The 21,502-nt window shown below is 39.7% G+C and overlaps 1 protein-coding gene across 1 annotated transcript in view; it reads right to left on the reverse strand.

The window, feature by feature from the left end:
- Window positions 1-6,415, reverse strand: part of TMEM132C (transmembrane protein 132C) — a 222,007-nt gene extending 215,592 nt beyond the window's left edge. The window contains exon 1 of the mRNA XM_074887463.1: window positions 6,241-6,415. Within this exon, the coding sequence (XP_074743564.1) occupies window positions 6,241-6,316 (76 nt within the window). The 5' untranslated portion in view covers window positions 6,317-6,415. The remainder of the gene's footprint in view (window positions 1-6,240) is intronic.
- Between the last annotated feature and the right edge of the window lie 15,087 nt (window positions 6,416-21,502).

The raw sequence follows: 21,502 nt of genomic DNA on the forward strand, positions 1-21,502 counted from the left end.
CATTGTTTTGTAAATTATATCAGTTTCAAAAATATTTTCAAATGAAGAACTGCTCAGTTGAAAAATATTATCAAGCAGAAAAATGCAACAAATATCTAAGTAATAACAATAGCAGATGTATTGGCAGATATATTTCAACACCTATACTCTGTGATTGCATATTGCAGTTAATGAGCGGAATCTAGCAGACCAACCCAAGCCCTCTGTTGCATCAGTATCATGGGATACCAGCTTACCTTTTATTTACCTAAGATTCTCTCTTCATGCACAGAGAAACTGACTTTTAAAAGTGCCAGAAGACCATTAAGTCTTTTTTTCCATCCAAAAGCATAAACTTTTTTCAAAGTCATAATTAAGCAAGCTTCCCTGCTTACATTCTTGTTTAACTTCAAAGTTTTCATATAAATGCCAACTTCTAAACCACTGTTTTGGGGCTTAGTGTTTGCTTCATAGTATTGAAAAGGGCAATTCACTTACAATCTCCCTTCGCAGCAGGTTTGTGTTTCCTGATCTTAAAGAACATACAACCGAAACCACCAAACACAAAAATTCTGGTAACAACAAACATTAATGTATTTATGATTGACACATTAAAAATTTCATGCTGTTCTTCTCCTGAATGATAGAAACTTTATAACAACTGTAGAAGAACATGGAAAATATTATGTGAGAAGAAACAATTAACAAAAAAGGTGTTTGACCTCACACATGACACTCGTAACACTAGCGGATGGCAAAATCAGATTAAATTCTTACTGTGGTGTATAAGCGTCCACTTAAGGAGACTTGTCTAGCTGTTTACATCTGTCAAGCTGCTAAAACTGCACAGTTGTAAGAGAACGCTTTTGATAATGACAGTGGAACTACGATTAGCATGATCTGTGTTATTCAAGCAAAAGAAGTGCTGGAAAAGATTGTGTCTAAGCACAAAGTTACTGACCCAAGATGTCAGTGATGCAACAGTAAGACATTAGCACATTTCTTAAGTGTAGTGGCAAAGAACCACTTAGTCAAAATGTACTTCCCTAAAGAAAAGTTCACCTAATTGACCAGTGCTGCAAAGATGCCTGTAATTTTAGTGATGGGGATGACACTGTTTATGGAATTCAAGCTCAACAGATTAATATGCTTTAGAATAGCAAAGAAAATAGAAGAGTAGACTCACTGGGTCATTTCACTAGATACAGTTGAAACGAAAAATGGTGACCTGAGGCTGTGTACTGACCCAAAAAAATGTGAACAAATAGATAAAGAGAGAGTATTTCCATTTGCTAACTAAAACAGACACAGGCACTACTGGACTGAAATTATTTCCAAAGCTAGATGCATCCGCAGGCTTTTACCAGATACCTCTAAGTGAGGAGACTGCAGAAGCTATGAACTTTCAATGCGCCATTTGTCCGTCCCTGTTTCAAAGGGGTCACATCTGTCACTAGAGCCTGAGCCAGTCCACAGAACACAAAACAGTACAACTGCTTGAAGAGCTGAACACTGTGAAACTGTTTTGCTAGGGTACTGAGGCTGTAAGGAAGACTGAATAAAATATAAAGGACTGAGGCCTGTAAGAGCAAGTCAGGACAAGAGTTTGAACTAGACAAAAGCAAGTTTTCTGGCCAGAAAGTTACTGCTTATCACTATGAAGGACATGGCACTCAAATTTCAGTCAAACACCTTAAGTTAACACTTTATAGCATCACAAGATGTTACCTGTATTTGCATCACTGTAGTGTTTAGATAGTAAGCAAACTAAAAGGTCCCACTGGACAAAGTGGCCAAACCAGAATCAAGTCTTTCACCAACAAAATGACAATCACAGTGGGTGAGAGACAGGGAGAGAAAGAAGGAAATGACCGATGAAAACAGCAAGACAGTAGTATTCTTGACAGTAGAGGCACAGTCTGATTCCTGCTACACAGCTCTCCTTTCACTAAATCCACTTTCCTCTTTGGTATCAAATCTACCTAGTATTCAGTAAGCGTCTCATTCAAACTGATGGACAAGTATTATTTTAAATCATCCACAATATGTGTTTGCTTTCTCTTGCATTCTCATTCACCTTTTTAACATGGATATTAGATGATTTTCAATTACTGTCTTTACACATTTAAGTTCTCTCAACTTGTTACCTTTTTACTTTCGCATCTTTTATCATAATCTGCTTTTTGTCTCTCTCAAAATAGCCAGGACACATCTAGTGGAGCCTGCCAGATGTGAACTACTGCCAAAATCTCAGTGTGGCAGCACTAACTTGCATTCAGCATATGAGTAAATCAAAGAGTTCACCAAAGCCTTGAAGAAAATTGGGATCAGCACAACAATTCTCTGACACCTCTTCAATGGCACGATCATACTCTGAAGATTTCAAACTTTCAGTTACTTATTTGTCTCTTGACTAACTGCCTTAAATAGGCATGACCCTAACCACAGTTACAAACAACAGCTCAGAGAGATTTACTGCAGAGGGGCACTACCTTCAGAACTCTACCCAGGAAAGTTTGTATACCAACATTTCTAGCAAATTTGCTGTTATTCAGAGTTTCTAGCTATTCCTTACAAGTCACCTTTCCAGTGGTGCTGAACTACTGCTTTGTCAGTAGAGTTTAAAAAGAAAAACACAGAACTAAATCTCAATTCTCAGTAAAACCCCCATCCTTTCATCTCAATGAACACAGTTTGTCAATACTTACTAACATTTAGCCATTTAAGAAAACATAATGGTCTGGCTGTTTATTACTTCACTTCATACAAATACTTAGTTCCCTAATTCAAGAGCCAGACATGTATTTATGCATTAGAAAAGCAATTACAGGTATGACATTTTATATCACACAGTCATGCATTTAGAAGCATGCTTGAACAGACATTTATAATACAACTGCTGGGTATTTTACTAGGCAAGTACGGTGTCTCATAAACTTTAAGATCTACTACCAAATATGAAAACAAAGTAAATTAGAATATTAATAGCACTATCTCCATTTTGAAAGTGTTATATCCAAAAGAGAGATTAGACACTTACAAAACTCCATGCAGTTATATTTTAACATAATGCAAGTCCCTGCTGTGTTCTTAGCTAGCACTAAGGCGATGAAATTACCAACAAGAAAATTTAGGAAGTTTTCCATAACACTAGGGTATGCCATGCTACTGAACTTTCAAAATAAGATATAAAAAAACCTCACTGCTTCAACAATTTAAAATCAGAATTAAACAATATTCATCATAAAGCGCTTCAATCAGTTTCCACATCAGCATAACTAAACCAAGGGCATATCGCATGACTGGGGTATAAAGAGCAGCAGAACCAAAGCAGGTGCTATGCCAACCTATGGATGCACAACTGTGCTTGCATTTGTATTCAAACACTACTTAGGTACCTAAATTCTGGTAATTCCCCGCACCTTTAACATCTGCTCACGTTCAACACTTTCTTGCACATACGTACTTCTTGTGCAAATGAATCAATCCTCTAGCTGCGCATCCTTCAACTCTTTTTTAGGACTTACTAGATGCTGTATTTCCAGTTTCTGTGATTCTTGTTCTAGTTCGCAGCTCATATGAAACTGAGGGTTCCCAGTTATCTATGCATTATACAATAAAGTAAATCTTCTGTCTGCGCTTATGCTCTGATTCAAGAAAACAATTAAAAAAAATTCTTACTTCAAGCTCACAAATACCTCATATTGCCTATAAAGAGGCTTAAGAACATGCATTAGCACTTTGCTGAAAAGAGGTCATTTCCTGAAAGGAATATATATACACTTGGGATTTACTTATGTAAATATGATTTCACATACGTACTCTCCACCTAGGGAACAGGGATTCAATAATTGGTATGTAAAACATGTGCTTGTACCTAAATGTAAGAGCACTTTTGCACACTGACTTTTTATACATCCTGGTCTGACTAGAGGCATGGCTTAAATTAAATGCCAAGCTTCTTTCTTGAGATTGAATGAATTAACATTATTGGCCAGATAATAACCACAGCATAATGGCACACTGAAGCCTAAGGCAACATTTCAGGAGAATTTTCTTAGAAATTCAGGCCTGATAGGAGATGCTAATGAGTTCAGAGAAGTAAATATAGCTCTTTAAATAGCAAATGACAACTTGTCTATAATAGTAAGTTTCTCAGCACATTTACAAACGTTTTTGCTTGCAAGCTATAAAGTGACTTTCATTTAGTTGGACTTTAGCTCTCAAGAACAATTGCTATCCTAACACGCCAACAAAAAGAGTGCAAATACCCAAGGGGAGCGCAAATGAAATGCTTGTTAAGGCCTCACAAGGAAACCATACAAACACCTTATTTAATAAGTTTAATTAACCGGCTCTTTTCTAAATCATACTGTGCCCAGCAATACTGAGAGGCAAATTCCCTGCTCAGAAGCTCCGCTTTTCTTCCCTGAAGGAAAGTAATATTTTCTCTTTCATTCTCAAAGAGCACAGCCCAGAAACCCCCAGCAGCTGCTGCTAGCAGTGGCACCACTACTGACTTTTTTACAGCATGGCTGAGTCAACGCTGACCCAGGTTCCAGCGGAGAGAAATGGCTTAACGAGGTTGGGTTGTTTATAACCTCTCACTGTAGCACTTTCTCCTACCCTTAAGAAGCACAACCTATGTATTTCTCTTATAAAAATATTTCAAGATAGAAAACGCCCATGTATTGGTGCCTAACTCAATATACTGAGTCTAATGCAAATGCTTATTGGAGAAGATGCATTTGTGACTGTCAAAGCTGCATGGCAGAAGAGACACGCCGCCCCAGAAAAATGCCAGACCCTCTTTACAAGTTTTAATCTCATGCAGTCTCTGAAGGTGAGCACGAGGCTAATATAATTCTCACCTCCAGGCTGCAGCAATCAAAACAGAAACCTGTATTTTAGATTCTTCACATCAGCACTTTCAGAGGATGTCGATTCACTGGGATGTCCATTAATTTTAATGTACTATATTAAAATGACCAGCATTAAGAGGCCATGCAATTTCCTGCTAAGTACTTTGTTTTCCCTACCAATCGGGGTGGGAAAAGTCCCGTTATGAATTGCTACTGATTCCATCCTTGCTTCACTCTTGAGATACTTCTGTATATCTCAAGACTGCCTCTACCATCAACTACCCTAGGGTGAGAGGTTGGCAGGACTGGACCAGACTAAACAGTGAAGAGTCTTTTATTAGTAATCTTCTCATGTCAGTCAAACAGCACCACTAATACCAACAGCATAGAAGGCAAAATTTTTTTTTTATTCCTAAAGATGGCAACAACAGCAGGAATTGCAGAGAACTTAACAAGTTTCCACACACACACACCCACCCCAAAGGGGGAGAAGGGTATGTTTTTAGAAAATACCCAAAATTATCATGAACTGAGCAAGAGAACAAGAAGTGTTGAGACATGGCAGTCACTTACTATTCTGCACAGAAATCCCTGTTTGGATCATGCACGATTTACATCCCTGAATCACTTTAGAGAAGATTTGCCTTTGTCAAAGGGACTCTCTGATCACAGAAGTTCACCGATGAGAAAAAACAGCAGATCATACAAATGACCTCTCTGCTAGGACAAACCGGTTCCTCAGCTGTCCCTTTAATCAAGATAACAAGAATCTTGTCCAGCCCAGGTAACAGGGCTTCTATCCAGTCTCTAGAGCTACCACCGCACAACTCCAATATAATTTAGAGGACACTATTCCTAAACACTGTCATTGACTCCCAGTGCCTCTTACAGCTTTCACTGCTCCCCATATTCAGATCCAAGCTGGGACTGGGACGCCCTCTCCCACAGAAAAGATCCCTTTAACACAACGCAATAATTAAGACGCATTTGTAAATATTATCATCGCTGAGGCAGAAAGAAAGGAAACTTTCCCTGTTTCTCATTTTAGTCAGATACAAGCTTGCAAGGTTTCCTACCACTGCAATAAACAAGAGAGAAAAAATGGGGGCGGGAGGGGAAGCGAAATTTACAAACAGCAGAGAGAGCGAGCCAGAGGCAGGATTTAAGGGAAGAGAAAAGGCAAAGAGGAAAGAGGGAAGAAGGAGTAATTTAGTTCACACGCCGCTACGGTGGAAAACAATTCGCCTGCTTAGGAAGGAGTTCAAGTCGCCGCCCGAGTAGCTGCAAACCAGCCCAGCGCCGTCCGTACGCGATCAACTGGTGACTCCGCTGCTCGCCCCGGCAGAGCACCAGCCGCCCCCCCCTCCCCGCGCCCGGCGACAAGTGCCTCCCCGCTTACCTCCGCAGAGCAGGGCTCCGAGCAGCAGGCTGACAGCCGGGCAGCGGGGCCCGCCGCCGCGGGCAGCCCCCGCCATGCCGAGGAGACGGGGACACGTCCCGGGCGCGGCTCCGGGGGGGGCTCCGCCGCCGCTAGCTCTCGCCGGCCGCCGCCCGCCGCGGGCGCGCCATCGCCGAGCCCCGCACACACCCCTCGCTCCGGAGCGCCGCTCAGCCCCGCGGCGGGCTCCCGCCCATGCCGGCTCCGCGCCTTCCCCTCAGCCCCGCGCCTCCCCTCCTGCCTGCCCTAGCGGGGGCGGGCCGGGGGGGCAGCACCCATGGCGGGCGAAGGCTGACGGGCGGCCCCGGCACCGCCGCGCTCCCCGGGCAAAACTTTTTTCAAGCGGGCGAGAGGAGCTCCGGGAGCCCGGGGGAGATGGTGGCGGGGGGGGGAGCCGGCAGGGCTGGGCCGTGCCCCCGGGCTCGCTGCCCCGCTACGCCCGAGCGCCCTCCGCTGCGGCTCCAGCCGGCTCCGCTTCCCCGCCTTTATCGCGGGGCCGCCGGCAGCCGCGCGCACACACTTTTCCCTCAGAGGAGGGAGGAGGCGGGAGGGGAGGGGGGGACCGTGCGGCGCGAGCCGGCGGCCGTTGGCGCTCGCGGCGGGGAGGGGGGCGGGGGGAGCCCTACCTACGGCCGCCCTCAGCGCGGGGCGGGGGGCGCTGAGGGGAAAGGAGACCCCCGGGCTGTGGGCTGCGCGGCCCCGAGGGGACGGAGCGGGACCCGGTGTCTGTCCCCGCCGGTGCTGTCACCCACCATACCCCCCCCCCCTCACGGCGGGAGGAGGCTGCTGAGGTGAGACGCCCGGGCTGTGAAGGAAGGAAGAGCTTTTGCCAAGTCGATATGGCAGGAGAGAGGGGAGTCCTGCCCTGGGGGGCGAGCTGGCCAGGCTGGGGGCCGAGGTCAGGGGAGTGAGGGGACAGCTGCCCTTGGGGAGTGGAGAAATTCCTCCCCGACATGAGGGAGCATCACTGGCCTCACCGCCCCGTTTCTGCACTCCCAAGTCCTGCTGTAAAGCAACATATATTAAAAATAGAAAACCAGAAGAGCCTTACCAAAACACAAGACTTTACTGTGTGCATATGCTTCCCTCCAGAGAGGGAAATGAAGAAAATAGCTTGATCCACCTGTATGTCACCCAGCTCCAGCCCTGTCATTGCCTCCTCATCTTCTGGGGTTTTTTCTCCCATTTTGCACACTTCTTCAGTTCCATCTTCTAAACATAATTCACAGGCCATACTTTTATTCCTATTAATTTTCTGCTTTCACTTGGGTAGCCTGGATAACTTCAGGTGGCATCTCTTCCTCCTTCTTGTGGCAAAAATTGAAAATATTTGTGGCCCAAAAGCAAACAAGTTTTCAAAAACCTTTACCACAGCTGTGACACACAGCAAGCAAGATGCAGTTTAGTAAGAAGCAGTATTGAAGTATTTTAGTATAAGAAATACTGAGTGCAGAAAACACCCAAACAAGGAAACAACCCCCCCACTGCCCTATGACAAAGCAACTCCTTAAAATGGTGAGTTCTTTTACAACTGTCTGCTTTTATCCTGAAAAATTAGGCTCTGACCCTTCAGGCAAATACAGCCATTCCTCTATGGCTGGCTAATCAACCAAAATCAGTGAGTTTCTCTGCATCTGTGGTCAGTTAATGAAACAGGCATCAAAGTTTATAATTAGTTACTATCCTAAATAAAATGACTAAAACTTATTTTGGCTGATTCTAAAAAGTCAGTTGTTCATGCAAGACATTATTCCCTGTTTGATAAGCCAAGTCAGGAAAGGCTACCTTAACACAGAGATTTCTGATGAGGAACTGCAGAGAACTTTGTTGGGAGTATGCTTTGTACTGTCATGGTTTGCATGATTTTATTGTCAGTAGCAGCTAATTCAAATGTGGAAAAAGCAGAAAGAGGGTATCATATGGATGCAGTTTTAACCTAATTTTTCTCACAAGAACGTAAAGAAGCATTTCTCAGTGAAAAACTCATTCAAAAATGTGTAACAGCTTTAGTCTCTTCTGCTTGATTGTAAATTGTTAGACACTACAAATACTTGCTAGATGAGTTTAAATATAAGAATCCAGCAGTCAACAGTAAAACACAGAAGCTAACAAACATTTATGTCCTGCACTTGAATTTGTAGATAATGTGTGTATACAATTCATCTGATTTATAAGAGAAAGCAGATACAGTGAAGACAAACGCTATTTCTTTCCGAGGCAACTTTTACAAAGGGACCAAAAACTAATCCTATCATCATTCATAAACTACCACCATTTATCTTCTCTGAATTGTGAAGAAAATTTCAATATGATGTAAATTAGATGGAACGTGAGATAATTTGGAAATACTGACAAGCAGGATATGTCCTATTTATCAAATCTGAACTGGAGTGTATATGTTATTTGCATAACATGCTCTGAAGAATGTTTTGGAAGTTGCACATAGAACCATTGGCAGAGACTTTCAGGGATAAGAGGTAGAAGTCAGACAACAAGGTCATAAATATGGTAAAGAAGTCTGGACAGAATAGGTTTTGCTACAGCTATTCTTATTCCTTTGAAATTTGTTTTCTTGTCATTGTAGGTACCATATTTCAATACTGGAATTTTCAGTAGAATCTATGCCTAAGATGATTTGTTTAGGCTAGCCTTTTCAAAGGAAACCAAAGGAGTTAAATGCATAAGCCACACTCAAATTCAAAGAACCTGGCTTAATTTATTTTTAATGCATTGATAATGAAAATATGGGCTGCTATGAACAATTTATAACAACAGCACAATCAACACCAAGCGCAAAACCAGAAAACGGTTGTGTTTGAAGGCAAGGCAGAGTATATATATTATTGCTCCAGAGCAGTGTTGTATGTTTAAAGTTAGATTCTGACGTTTTATTTGTGTTGATTATTATGCTACTCCTCAGATTATCCAGTTGAAGTTAAGCAGGTTATATATATATGTAACATGAAGGGATATGAATTTAGTCCAAAGAGTTCAATTCTGTTCTCACTAAAGTTGAAGGAAATTTAATCCCAAAGTCCAGGTTTTACCTTGTCAGAAGGTTACTTGAGTGAGTAAGGAGAATTGGTTAGGTATTTTTGTTTCCAGTGATTTTTACCACTAGCCTAGCCCTAGACTTCAGCACATCCTAGTAACAATGTATCAAGGTATTTGTCTTGCATATAGGAACTTAATTTTGAGTAGTATGGATCTTAATTTTGCATAGAGTATCAACAGACACTTTTAATGCAGTTACATGACTTTGTTTCTCTGAAGGAATCTCAGGCATTTAAGTTTTAAAGTCTTTATGGGCTCTTGTGACTTGTAATAGGCAAAACTGAAATTTTCTGTCTGATATGTAGCATATTCCCTGCAGTAAGCGTAAGAAAATAAGGAACATGCTCAGAAACAAATAGAGTGACAGTGGGCTAGAATTGACTTCTTAGGGTCAATCAGCCTTCTAAAATTCTGAAAAGTACCATGTGTACATTAGGCTGAAAATGCAACCTACACTGAGGTCTCTCACAAGCCACTCTGTATTTTTCCAACCATAATGTTGAAGTCACATGCCAATTGACTGCCCCAGTGCTAAACAATGACAGTGGAAAAAAAAAAAAAATCAAATCGAAGCTCATATTGCCATGTGCAGACAGCAGTTGATAGCAGAAGTCTCCAACCTGTATGCAGGCACTGAGGTACTTTGTGCAATCTGTATTTTGTCGATGCACCTATTGCGTCTATGCAGAAGTTCGGTAGGGTAAATGTATCTCACCAACATTTCTCAGGTGAAAGCATGATCATATACTTTGAGGAGTAACACATTGTGTAGGTGATTGAGCATTACAATAGGTACTTAGAGCTATCCAAATTGCAATTTTTTGTTAGAGAATTAAAAATCTATAATGTCTTATACTGAGCATGGGGATGTATAACATTCATCACAAAATGGAAAATAGATGAAGTACAAGATCTTACACATTTTTTCTTAATGTGAAAATGTGTTTTTTTAAGGCAAAAAACAACCAGATTTTGTGCTATGTAGACTTTCATTAACAAAAGAAAATCAAAAACCTGTCAACCAACCCTAAGACTGGACTGGAAGCAAAAGTGTGTCAGAAGGACTAATCTGATAGAACTTTAGAAAACAGATGTTGGGATTGTGATGTTGCCAGCCCTTTAGCACTCAGGACATAAGTGAGCACAACAGACATTGCAGCCTGTAATCTTGATTTTAATCATTCTGTAATGAAGACTACTCTTTGACCACTACTCTGTAATTTAGCCAAAAACATAGATTGTCCTTGATACATGTGAGTGGTTTTGGATGTGATCATTTAGCACTGACTATGGCTACTACTCGAAGGCCCATTTAACTCATTCTCTGTTTTAGCTTGCCATGTATTGTTATCCTTGGCACTATATCATACAAATGACTCTGTCTCTCAGTGTGACCTTAAACAAGTCACCTACTCTATCCCTCAGTGTCCTTATTTGTATAATGGGATAATGCCACTGAATAGTTTCACCAAGTGCATGGACACATAGAGGAAAAAAGCTGCATATATGTTCTACCCTTCTTTGAAATTAATAGGACTAGGTGAATAGCTAGCTTTCCCATTTAATGTACACGGGTCTCCTCACTTATTTGTAATTATTCAGCGTTGCACTTTTCTTAACTCATTTTCTTTAAATATGGAATTTTAAATCCTTGGAATGTGATCGTGGCCAGTTCACTGCAAATGCCCATACTAGAATTGCATTTAGTATTGTTCCATGTATACAGAAATCCAACAGAAAGAAAGGGAGAGTTGTGCACCCCAAATTCTGCCAGAGATCTGAAGACACAGAAAGGAATAGAGTGAAAAAATGTTCAGCGCTCAGTTTTATCCCATCCTTGTACCTGGGTGCATTATCATCTCTCTTCTGTCTTCTATGCTTTGTTTTGCAGTTAGGAGTATTGCCATTTAAACTGATTTTATTATACTTCAGTGTCAGCATTTATCCTTGAAATAGAGATATAACTTGTATCTCTTACAGTTACTCATTTGTGCAGCATGCAGACAGCATGGCATGGGTTTATATGCAGTACCTCTGAAATGTATTTTTCTACCATAGTGCCTGGCATTGTCATCTTTTAGGTTGACAAATGTTTTTAACAAGGACTTAGGACCACGAGATACCGTTATTTACAAAAGGAACCAGCTCACCTACTCACTGTGATCTTTCCTAGTTATTATAGTCATGACTGTAAGCGATGCACACAGTAAGTATCTATCGCATGGATCAAAAATTTGGGGTGCCATGGGTGCATACTCTTCAGATTTAGATCTGAAGATACGGCTTTTTTGACCAGAAGACCACGCCTCAAAATACAACTAAGTATATTAAAAAAGAGTAGATATTCAAATTGCTGATATCAAAGGAATTAAATATATGACCTTCCATCCTACCATTCGACACTGCTACCAAAATGAGGCAAATTTCGGTAACAATGGAGACAAAATGCCATGTGGCTAACATGGTTTTAGGTATTTATTGTCTAATTCTATTCACAGATAATTTAGTAAAATAAGGGAAGTCTCTTTCCTCTGACTCCTCCCTTTGCCAAATTTATCGATGAGAAGCTTCATGGAAAAAGGTCCAGGAAAGCAACTACAAGATAAAGGGCATATCATTTAAAATGGGGCATTTGATAAAAAGCTATAGGGATCTGTGAATCTTTTCAACACTTTAATTTCTGGTTGCAAAGGCTTCACCTGACCCATCAGCTTTAGAAAAGTCATGCTGTTAGCTAGATGCAAATCTAATTTTCTGAATTTATATAAAAAAATATGTGTATGCAAAAGCTTTTCTGAAATTTTCAATAACCGAAAGTTTTGGAGAATCTGATCTTTTTTCCTCAATGCGCTAAGAGTCTCTGTAATAATACTGGCTGCACTGAGTCAGACAGGAGGTTCACCTAGCTGGTGTCTGACAGTGGCCAAAACTGGACGCCTTGGGCAGAGTACAAGAGGGCAAGCGTGCAGTGGTAGTCCTTTCCCAAGTTCTGAAGATTTGAAGCTCAGAGAATTCCTGAGCCAACAGTTGTGTTATTGTCTTGGATGGATTTCTCTCCCCTGCTTTCCTCCAATTGTTTTGGACACTCCAAATCTACATTTTTGAGTGTCCACCAATCTGGTATCTATTCTAAGGCCAAATATCAGTGGGTTTATACATAAATAATGATGTCATGTTCCTTAACTTTTTTAATTCCAAAATTGTGATAACTATATTATAATGGTCAGATTTTCAAGATGTCCATACTTGTAGTAACTATTCAAATTACCAGTAACATTTGGAACTATTAGCTTCCAGAGACACAAAATGCAAATATAACTTCAGCCTTTGTGGAAAGCAAATGTGATCAGAATTTGAACAGAGCCAAGACTTTGTTTTCATAGAGCAAACACTTACCGAAATCCCTGGCAGGTTTTTTTTTCACCCGTAATGTTTCTTCTCTTTGTTTCTTTGTTTTATCCAAGTATTATAACCTGGGACTACATACTCTGGACTAATTGTTGTCTCTAGATTCTATTGCAATAGGAGTCTATAAACCAGTAATGCCTGCGTCTTCTATAGCATTTTTCATGTGTATATATTGTAGCGTTTACATATATGCACAACCTTTGGAACAATTAATCCACAAGTGTTTCTGATCCCTCTTATTCCTTCTCTTATATTTATATGCATAAAGTAAAATAAATCAAGGTATCTTGATAAGCTTTAACTACATGTACCATTAATCACTCTAGTATGTTTTCTGCAATGCGAATTAGTTGTCTTAATATGTACCTACTAATTTAAGAAACAAAAATTCTATCAGATGCAATACATTTCAAAGGTGTTTATCACTTCACTACTGCAGATTTTGATTTGCTTGAAGTTAAGACTTTGAAATACTCAAGACACATCTGTTGCAGGTTGTGTTCTGAAAAAGGATAGCTACTTCAAAGTGCTGTGCCCAGGGTAAATTGCTAATCCAGGTGAACCCCATGACACTTAGTTTGAGTTCAACCATTACTTTAAACACGTGGTAACAATTATCAGGCTCTAAAGTTGTGCTCACCGTGCCAGATCTGTTGTGACTGTGCGTGGGGGCGCACATATTAATACCACATTCCCGGGCGGTCATAACTGAGGTGACAGCGTCTGACCAGGGGTTGAGAGAAGGGTCTTTTAAGGTGGATTTATGTTCTAGGTTCTTCCGAGTGAGTTTTGTGGTGAGGTTTTGAATCCCGGGGAGTTTTCCGTTTGGCGCTCGCTTTGCCGGAGGGAGCGGTCGCTTTTGCAGTGGCGAGCAGTGCCACCTCGTGCATCAGCCGGGGCTTCCTGCACCGCACCGGAGGCAACTGCCGGAGCAGAAGGTAGGCTTGCGGTTTTTTCCAGTGTATCTGGTGCTCAAGAGCAGTATGAAAGCGTCAAGTCTCATTAACGTGGCATACAGATAAACAATTTTCGGATCATTCTCTGATCATGATGGATTATTTGGTCATAACAAGTATATTATCCTTGCTTAATGAATGGAACATGCCACTTCTTCCTAGCCATTGTCAGCCTTTGATGCAGTACAATTAGCAGAGGTTCTCATTTAATTACCTAGCATAATAGGACCTGAAATGCTGAAATTCAATCTTTCATATAACTACTGCTTTTCAACAGTCCCCTAGGCTAATGAGGATAATGTTCCATCCTAATGCATATTATTTATAAAGAAAATATTGCAAAACAAATACAGTCTTACAAGAGTATAATACTTCAAATCACTTTAGCAGCTGTTTGATTACTGTGGCTGATAACTGTTGTAAATTGAAGATGCAATTAAATAGTCCTAGTTAAAAATTAATAATAATCTAGCAAGGAGTAGGAACCTTTAGATGTTTCTTCTGCCTGAGGTTTTTTTTTTTCCCCAATCAAATGGTGGAAAATGACAACAAATAGATTTGTAACAACATTTTAGATACAGCTGTCTTTTTAGTAGTACAAATGCTGACTCTTGCCTATGTTAGGACAAAGGGTTTTTTTAAATTAAAAAAAAAAAAACCCCAGAACTCAGGGAAGTACTAAAAAAACCAATTTAAGCATCAAATGGATTAAGGTCACCATCTAAACAGCTTTTGAGGATCATACACCCGTGCTGCAGAAACTGTTGCAGTCTCTTAGCACTTCTGAAGATCCCACAGACTTTCTTCTATATTTTGATTTGCCCATTTGCTTTCGAAAACTTTCTCCAAGTGCCTAAATCATATCATAAAATGAAACATTTGTAGAACTGGGCCATACCTTATGACTGTCTCCAGAAAATGAAAAACTTTCAAAATTCACTTCACTATACAGTGTTCACTGTTCAGACTTTTTATTGTACATTAATTATTTAGTAAGCATGAAACAGGCTACAAAGTTCTATCAGAGTGTTCCATTTCTCTGCAGAAACACTGTGATAACCATAGATATGACTCTTATGTCTCAGGGCCTTGTGTTAGATGGCCTCCAGAGGTCTCTTTCAATCTAAATTACTCTATGATTCTCTCCCATTATTTATGTGAACCTGAAGATCACCAGTTAGTTTATGAGAAGAAGAGTGATAACTGTCCATGCAGAGCTCTCAGAAAATATGTCTTCAAACTCTTTTACCTGAACATCAGAGCAGAAACAGAAGGAATGTGGTTGTATTTTGATTTGCAAGTGTCACCAATCCCATGGAAATCACTGGCATTGAGGGCAGGAGGTTAAAGTGAAGGAAGAACTTAACCTGAGAAGCAGGTCATTGGGTCAATGGTCTACAATCAGCCTTGAACATTTCTTGCAGAAACCACCATCACTGTCACCATAATGAGACTTTTAATTAAAAATGAAAGGCAATATGACTCTACAGATGAGCCACAGACTATTTCTATGTTCCCATTAAATATCTGTGGTCTGAAGACCACAGTTTGGCAGCCTCTGACATCCCCAGAGTTAGGAAGTACACTTCATAACATCCCCTGAGATCAATACAAACTCATGAGGGAGTGTGTAAGTCTGTCTGCACTTCCCTCCTTTGTAGCAGATACATCAGACTCTGTGGTTACGAAAAGCAGCTCAATTTCCTGAAGTGATGTGTTTTATTTAGATTCAGATCAAGGCAGAAAGTTCTCCACATAACTCTTCCGTCAGTGCTCACTGCCCCAAGGAAAACTTAAAGATGCCCAAAGAGAAATAGATTGAACTTCTAGCTCTATGGCTAATCTTTGATGTTCTAGGCTGCCTTCATACAGCAAATGGTGAGACTTCTAATTAATAGTTTAATAGGGCCCATGTGAGAAGCAGGCATCCTTGTTTAACCCTTGCATGTCAAAGGTAAATCACACTATCAGAAGAGGAGAACTTTTGTCTGTAGTACCAAGACAGAAATTTGGCGTTTTAGGCTGAGAATTGTCTTTCCATTGAACTATGGTTCACACATTTAATTCCAGAAATAGCTTGTACATGAAATCACTTTTGTCTGCTAACCCAAAAACCACCATTGTAAAGACTCACAGATGAGCGCTTTTAAGCTTCCTTGATTTTACTGCCTGCTCAAAAATCTAGAATTAAGGCTGACATAATTATTTGTATAAAATCAGGAGCGTTGCTCCCCCTGTACTCCTGCTCCACCCATTCGCAAAGTAGGAATTGTCCAAATTTCCACAACTGTGTTCAAACATGTATTAACCTAAATTAAAACTGCTCAGTAAGACAACCTTACATTTTACCTATATTGCCCTCAGAAGTAGCTACAGGGTAAGAACAGTTAACAGTTTAATTATGGTTTGCAGTCAAGATGGTTAAATGTCATAAATAATGAACAATAATGTAGAGGTAAATCAAGAATTTAATTAATTTTTTAATTAATGCAAGGCCAATGAGATGTTCAATACAATTGCAAGACAGCAATTTTTGAATTGCCCTTATGAAGAGGGGCAATGTCTGTGGAACTCCTTACCACAGATGCTATTAGGGGAGTGGATTAGTAGCATCAAAAAATTATGGGAAATTTATATTGACACATCTGAATTTACAGCAGTAGCATTTTCAGAAATTTTATAAGCCTTTGTTCATCAGACTATTAGCTACCTTTTAACCAAATAAATTAAGGAACTCTATTTTTGGGGAAATTATCCTGCGACAATATACAACTGTTCCTCATGTCTTATTTTGAAGCAGACGAAAGATAGTATATCAGAACTTCTTTGTCAATGACTTCCTAGGTTCATAATAACCAAAAAAGCATTTAATTAAAAATAACAAAAATATAATTTCCTGGCTTTTAATAGCTAATTTCATTTGTAAATATAGCACTTAATTGAATTGGTAGTCAACTGCATTAATCTGAATCTCTTGCTGCAGCTGCTTCTAAGAGGGTTAAACATGCAAGAGCTTTTGCTACTCTTTCCTAATTTTATTATGAGGTTTCATTTAAAACTACATATGACAGCATACTTGACTCCTTTGATTTTATTGTCATTACAATAGAAACATTTTTAATAATAAAAGTTTGTTTTTATTGTTATTTTTATTAGCTATTTTATAGTATCTATAATAACATGTATTATCTACTATTATATATTATTTTAGTAGTCTTTTATTATTAAATCATTATATTGCATTGGCACTTACAGGTTGACGTGCGATGTTTGTCCTAGGCGGGGTACAAAACTGTATTTGATAAGTCTTGGACAAAAAAACTTGCAATCAGCAGTGTAGGAATTGTACTTCTCTGTAATTTTCTGCTAAGAAGGCATGTGTTATACTTTCAAAGCACTCAATCAGTGTTCTGATTTCAAATATCAGCTGCATTTTCTTGTCCAAAACACAGTAACTTTCATCTAGAGGAAGCAAAATCAACTGCATACTCGTAACCTGTCTATAAATAACATGCCCATATCTTTTGTGCGAGACTTTTCTCTCTGTTCTGTGGGATGTTGTTGCTTGGTAGAACAGACAGTAGAAATTTTTAATGCTCCTTTCTTTCTCCTTAGAGGGTAGCAGTCTCAATCTTGTTCTCCAAAACATCTATAAAATCCACCTCCTGACTTACAAGGACAGCAGCAGATCTGAAATGTTCACGATCTTCTAGAGTATCAGTTAGTGGACACTTGTTATTTAATTCACAAAAGGTTACAGTGTTCTTTCCTTCTGATTGGTGACAATGATTTAAACATCATGTTCTGCTGAATTTCCTATGCTCATTGCTTGGATGAGCAAACCAAACCAGATATTGATCTTGTTGGTTTATTGCTTTGTCCACCATTCTTGGCTAACCAGGTTCCATTAATCTGAAAGGTTTGATAAAAAGAAAGCTTCAAAAATTATTTCAGCATCTCAGTTCCATTTGGGTACCAAATTAAAGGAACCTGGACTTTAGTTACTCTGTGAAACAGTTCTCTACATTATAGGAAGTAATAGCTTTTCCTTATCCCATCAGATAGTGCAGAGGTTCTGTTGTGAAGTTTGCAGGTACTATAGTAGTTAGGGCTAGTTATAAATTTCAGATGAAGAAACGGTGAGAAGAGAGCTTGATTAAGTTCAATCTTATTCCATTTTCATTTCTCAGCCTTAGCAATTGTCAACACTAGAGAGAATAATTTCAAAATTCTGCACATGTTGTTTCAAAACCACAATTTGGTCATGTTATGAAGTAAGAGTTTTATTTAATCTAGAATGAATCTGAAGTGCAGGAATATCAGAACTGTATTTCAGTGAACAAATTGAAGATATCTGATATTAACAGAGAAATAGAAATCCCCTGCTTAAGCTATCAGTATCAGTCTGAGCATTCAGATAGCTGCTTAATATAAATAAAACCAATCATGTAAAATAGCCATATGAGAGAAAGAAAATTTTATTTGGTTTAATTTATGATAGTGAAAAGTGCCTATACCTTTCAAGACACTACAACTGAGGTTAATATTACCTACAGTGCCTTATTAAGAAGCTTAATGGCAATTCAAAGTGAGAAGCTATTCAGACTCAATGCTAGTTAAGTACTTTTCTTCTAGGTCAGACTTTTAATTGTTTTTAATTTGGAAAAAAAAAAGGGTGGGGTAGTATAAAGGGAGAGGAAGAATTTTGATGCATTGACTCAGTGACCAGACAGAGCAATATGTTAAAGTAGAAAAGAAAAAATGTGGGTTTACGCTGGAGATTATGGGAGGTGGTGAGGTACCTGTGGGGAAACAAGTTTCTCTGCTGTATACAAACTGTATGAATAAAGGGAAGACTATTTAAGTCTGCAGCAACTGGTCTTCCTTTTGTAGCAGGAAGACTATGACAATCTCTTGAATTTCAGACCTATAGAATTACTGTATTATCTACAGCAAAGGATGCTTAGTCAAAGTATGCCTTCAGTTTGCCTGCATTAAGAGTTGTTCATGTGTACTGTACTAAGCCTTTCCTCTGTGAGATCCTGTCATGCGCTGAAGCTGCTGAACATGGCTGGCTCCCAGCAAAGCAACTGCCTAGAGCCACAAAGCAGGCGACTGCCTTTGGCAAGAGATGGCTGGTTGGTGGAGGTGCAGCAGAAGACCCCAGCCTGGCCTCCTGCTTTAGTTATGCCACATAGATGTTGCTACAGCAGGAGGAAAGCTCGGGCTGGGTGAACGGTGGGAACTCGTCCCAGGAAAGAGGGCAGAAGGGTTGGCTCCTTGCAGCTGCAGCAGTTGCTGTCTCCTCGCATCTTGCGGAACAGCAAGTCTTACACTCCACAGCATTGTTTCCCACTGTATTTCTGTACCAGCTTCACTGCTTTTCTTTACCTCCTCACTGCATGTCCCTCCTGGTTCCCTTCCACTCAGGTTGGTGTTCAGGGGTGCCCCACTAAAATGATTCAGCTCACATGAGCAGCAGAAAAAAAAAAAGCTGATAAAGAAAACGCAAATACTTTTCTGCTTGGCTGACAAATCAGTTCAGTAAAGATTCCAAAAAAGCACCATAGCCAGTGCAAGGGAGACACCACTGAGCAGGCAGATCAGAAGGCAGAAGCAGAGAAGAAGGGAAGAAGAAACAATTCTGTCCCTTTCAGGTACAGCAAGTTGTTAGGCTGCCCCAGCAGTACTGTGGAACTGTACCCCAGGGCACATGGAAAGGTCAAAAAAGTCCTTTCTGCAACTGTTACAGTGGACTAATAGAACTGCTGGCAGCAGTGTATCAGCAGTTCACAAGTACAGAAGGAGAGCGAATTAGTTGGGATATTAATTGTCTCTTTTTTCATAGTTCCTGTTCTTTTTCTAATTTCAGAGTTAAGTGAGAGAAATGTTTTCTTCTGTCCTAATTGGATTCAGAACAGTAGCTGAAACAAGAGAAGTTTCCTCTTAGGAGGGATCTTTTTACTGTGCATTCCAGGTGCCTGTTCATTTCTCTTTTGATCATGTGAATGTTTTACTTCAACTTTCATAAACAAACATTTGCCTTAGATAATATAAAGAAGCCTTCGAGTATTACGAAAGCACATTCCAGCACTACAGAGCACTGTGAATGATCACATTTACAAGGTCAAGCATTCTTGCCAAAAGACCAAAGAGACATATATTATTTAAACAGAGAAACAAAGGGTGAAAGGGCTCAGGCCACTGAAAAGGCTATTGTCTCTCTTTCATGGGACTGTGGAGTTTAGTTTATGAAACAGAAATCAGATCAGACCGAGATCGAGCCAGATGGCTTTGCCACCTGACAAAGTTAGAGGATCTGTCTGACCTTGTTAGGAACCCAGAGTAGTAAATAATGCCCACTTGCCACTTGCTCCTAAAAGGTTTTTAAACAATAGTGAAAACCTAACATGTCAATTATGCAGCTTACACCGCGAGAACTAATGGGAGGATAATTTTACTGACCTGCTATGTTTATTCCATTATTACCATGAGTTGCACGGCAGAGGGCCCTGTAGTACAGCTGCAGATAAATAATGTTATTTTATAAAGCTCCATTCATTTTCTGATGGTGAGATAGTTGTTTTAAGCAACTGGAGGCTTGCTTGTATTTGTCCATATGCAATTGTTTTCTGTCATGTCGGAAACACCAGCCATTAGTAAAATGATGAGCAAATGCAGTTTTATTATATTAAAATTCATTACTCTGTTGAACAAATAATATTTTCTGGCTGAGGGAATTCAAACTAGGAACAGCTTCTCTAATAATTCATGTAATCTTTTACACCCATGCAGAATATACATTAGTGTGTTACAAAATCAGAATAGTGATATTATTCCACCTTACCCCACAGTATGAAAAGATACAAAAAGGATAGTTTTTTTGGAGTAATGCAGTGACAAATCGAAAGTGGGCTGGAACAGCTAGCCAAATATTTTTGCAAAAAGCTGTGCAAACATATGAACTAATTTATCAAATATTGTAACTGAAACAACTTCTGACTTGTGTACCAAGACTGGAATTTTACACAGCTTATGACTGCTAGAGAGGTTACAATAGATACTTTCATGTATTAACTGGAAAAATGCAAAGAGATTAAAATGGTCCAAATCTGAGGTTTCAAGAGTTGTTTTGGAACACTGATTCCCAAAGTTTCCATGCTATGATCCTCACGATCCACAAACAAATCATGATCGAGGACTATTTTTGTTCAGCCACACAGAGCTGTTGTGGTCATGTAAACCCTTGCTGTAATCTCTGGGATGAAAGACTGTGGATTTAGCAAATTAGATGGTAAAGGACTCAAAAAAGGCCAGAAAGAAGTCATAAGTAGATATGCCAAATGTCTGAACTATAACCTGGCATACGAGAACGTACTCTAGGCTGGCGAGTTCCTGTTCAGACCGTCACCCGCAAGCAGAGACGACTGTCTGATGCAGGCATTACTTATACTTCAACATTTGGCCAAGAAAATTAACTTGGGACTGTTGTGCGCTGTTTTTATAGAGAAGGGAAAGGAAAAAGGAGATGTGGGAAAAGGAGCTAGGTGAAAAGAGCTGAAAATTCTATGAATTTTTATTAAATAAACACAGAAAACTTCCATATGCATCTGGCAACAGGAAAAAAAAGTATGACCTTAGTAAATACTGACATGATCTTGCATCCTGATAAAATTTGTAAAAGCACATTAAGAAAAAAACCATGAGTCAACAAAACCAAATACATTACATTGTATCAAAAGAGCTCTTGCACAAGGAATATGTCAAAAAATCTGAAAATACTGCTGCTGATATGCTCCTACTAT

This window comes from Strix uralensis, chromosome 17, assembly GCF_047716275.1.
Source record: "Strix uralensis isolate ZFMK-TIS-50842 chromosome 17, bStrUra1, whole genome shotgun sequence".
NCBI classification, from domain to species: domain Eukaryota; kingdom Metazoa; phylum Chordata; class Aves; order Strigiformes; family Strigidae; genus Strix; species Strix uralensis.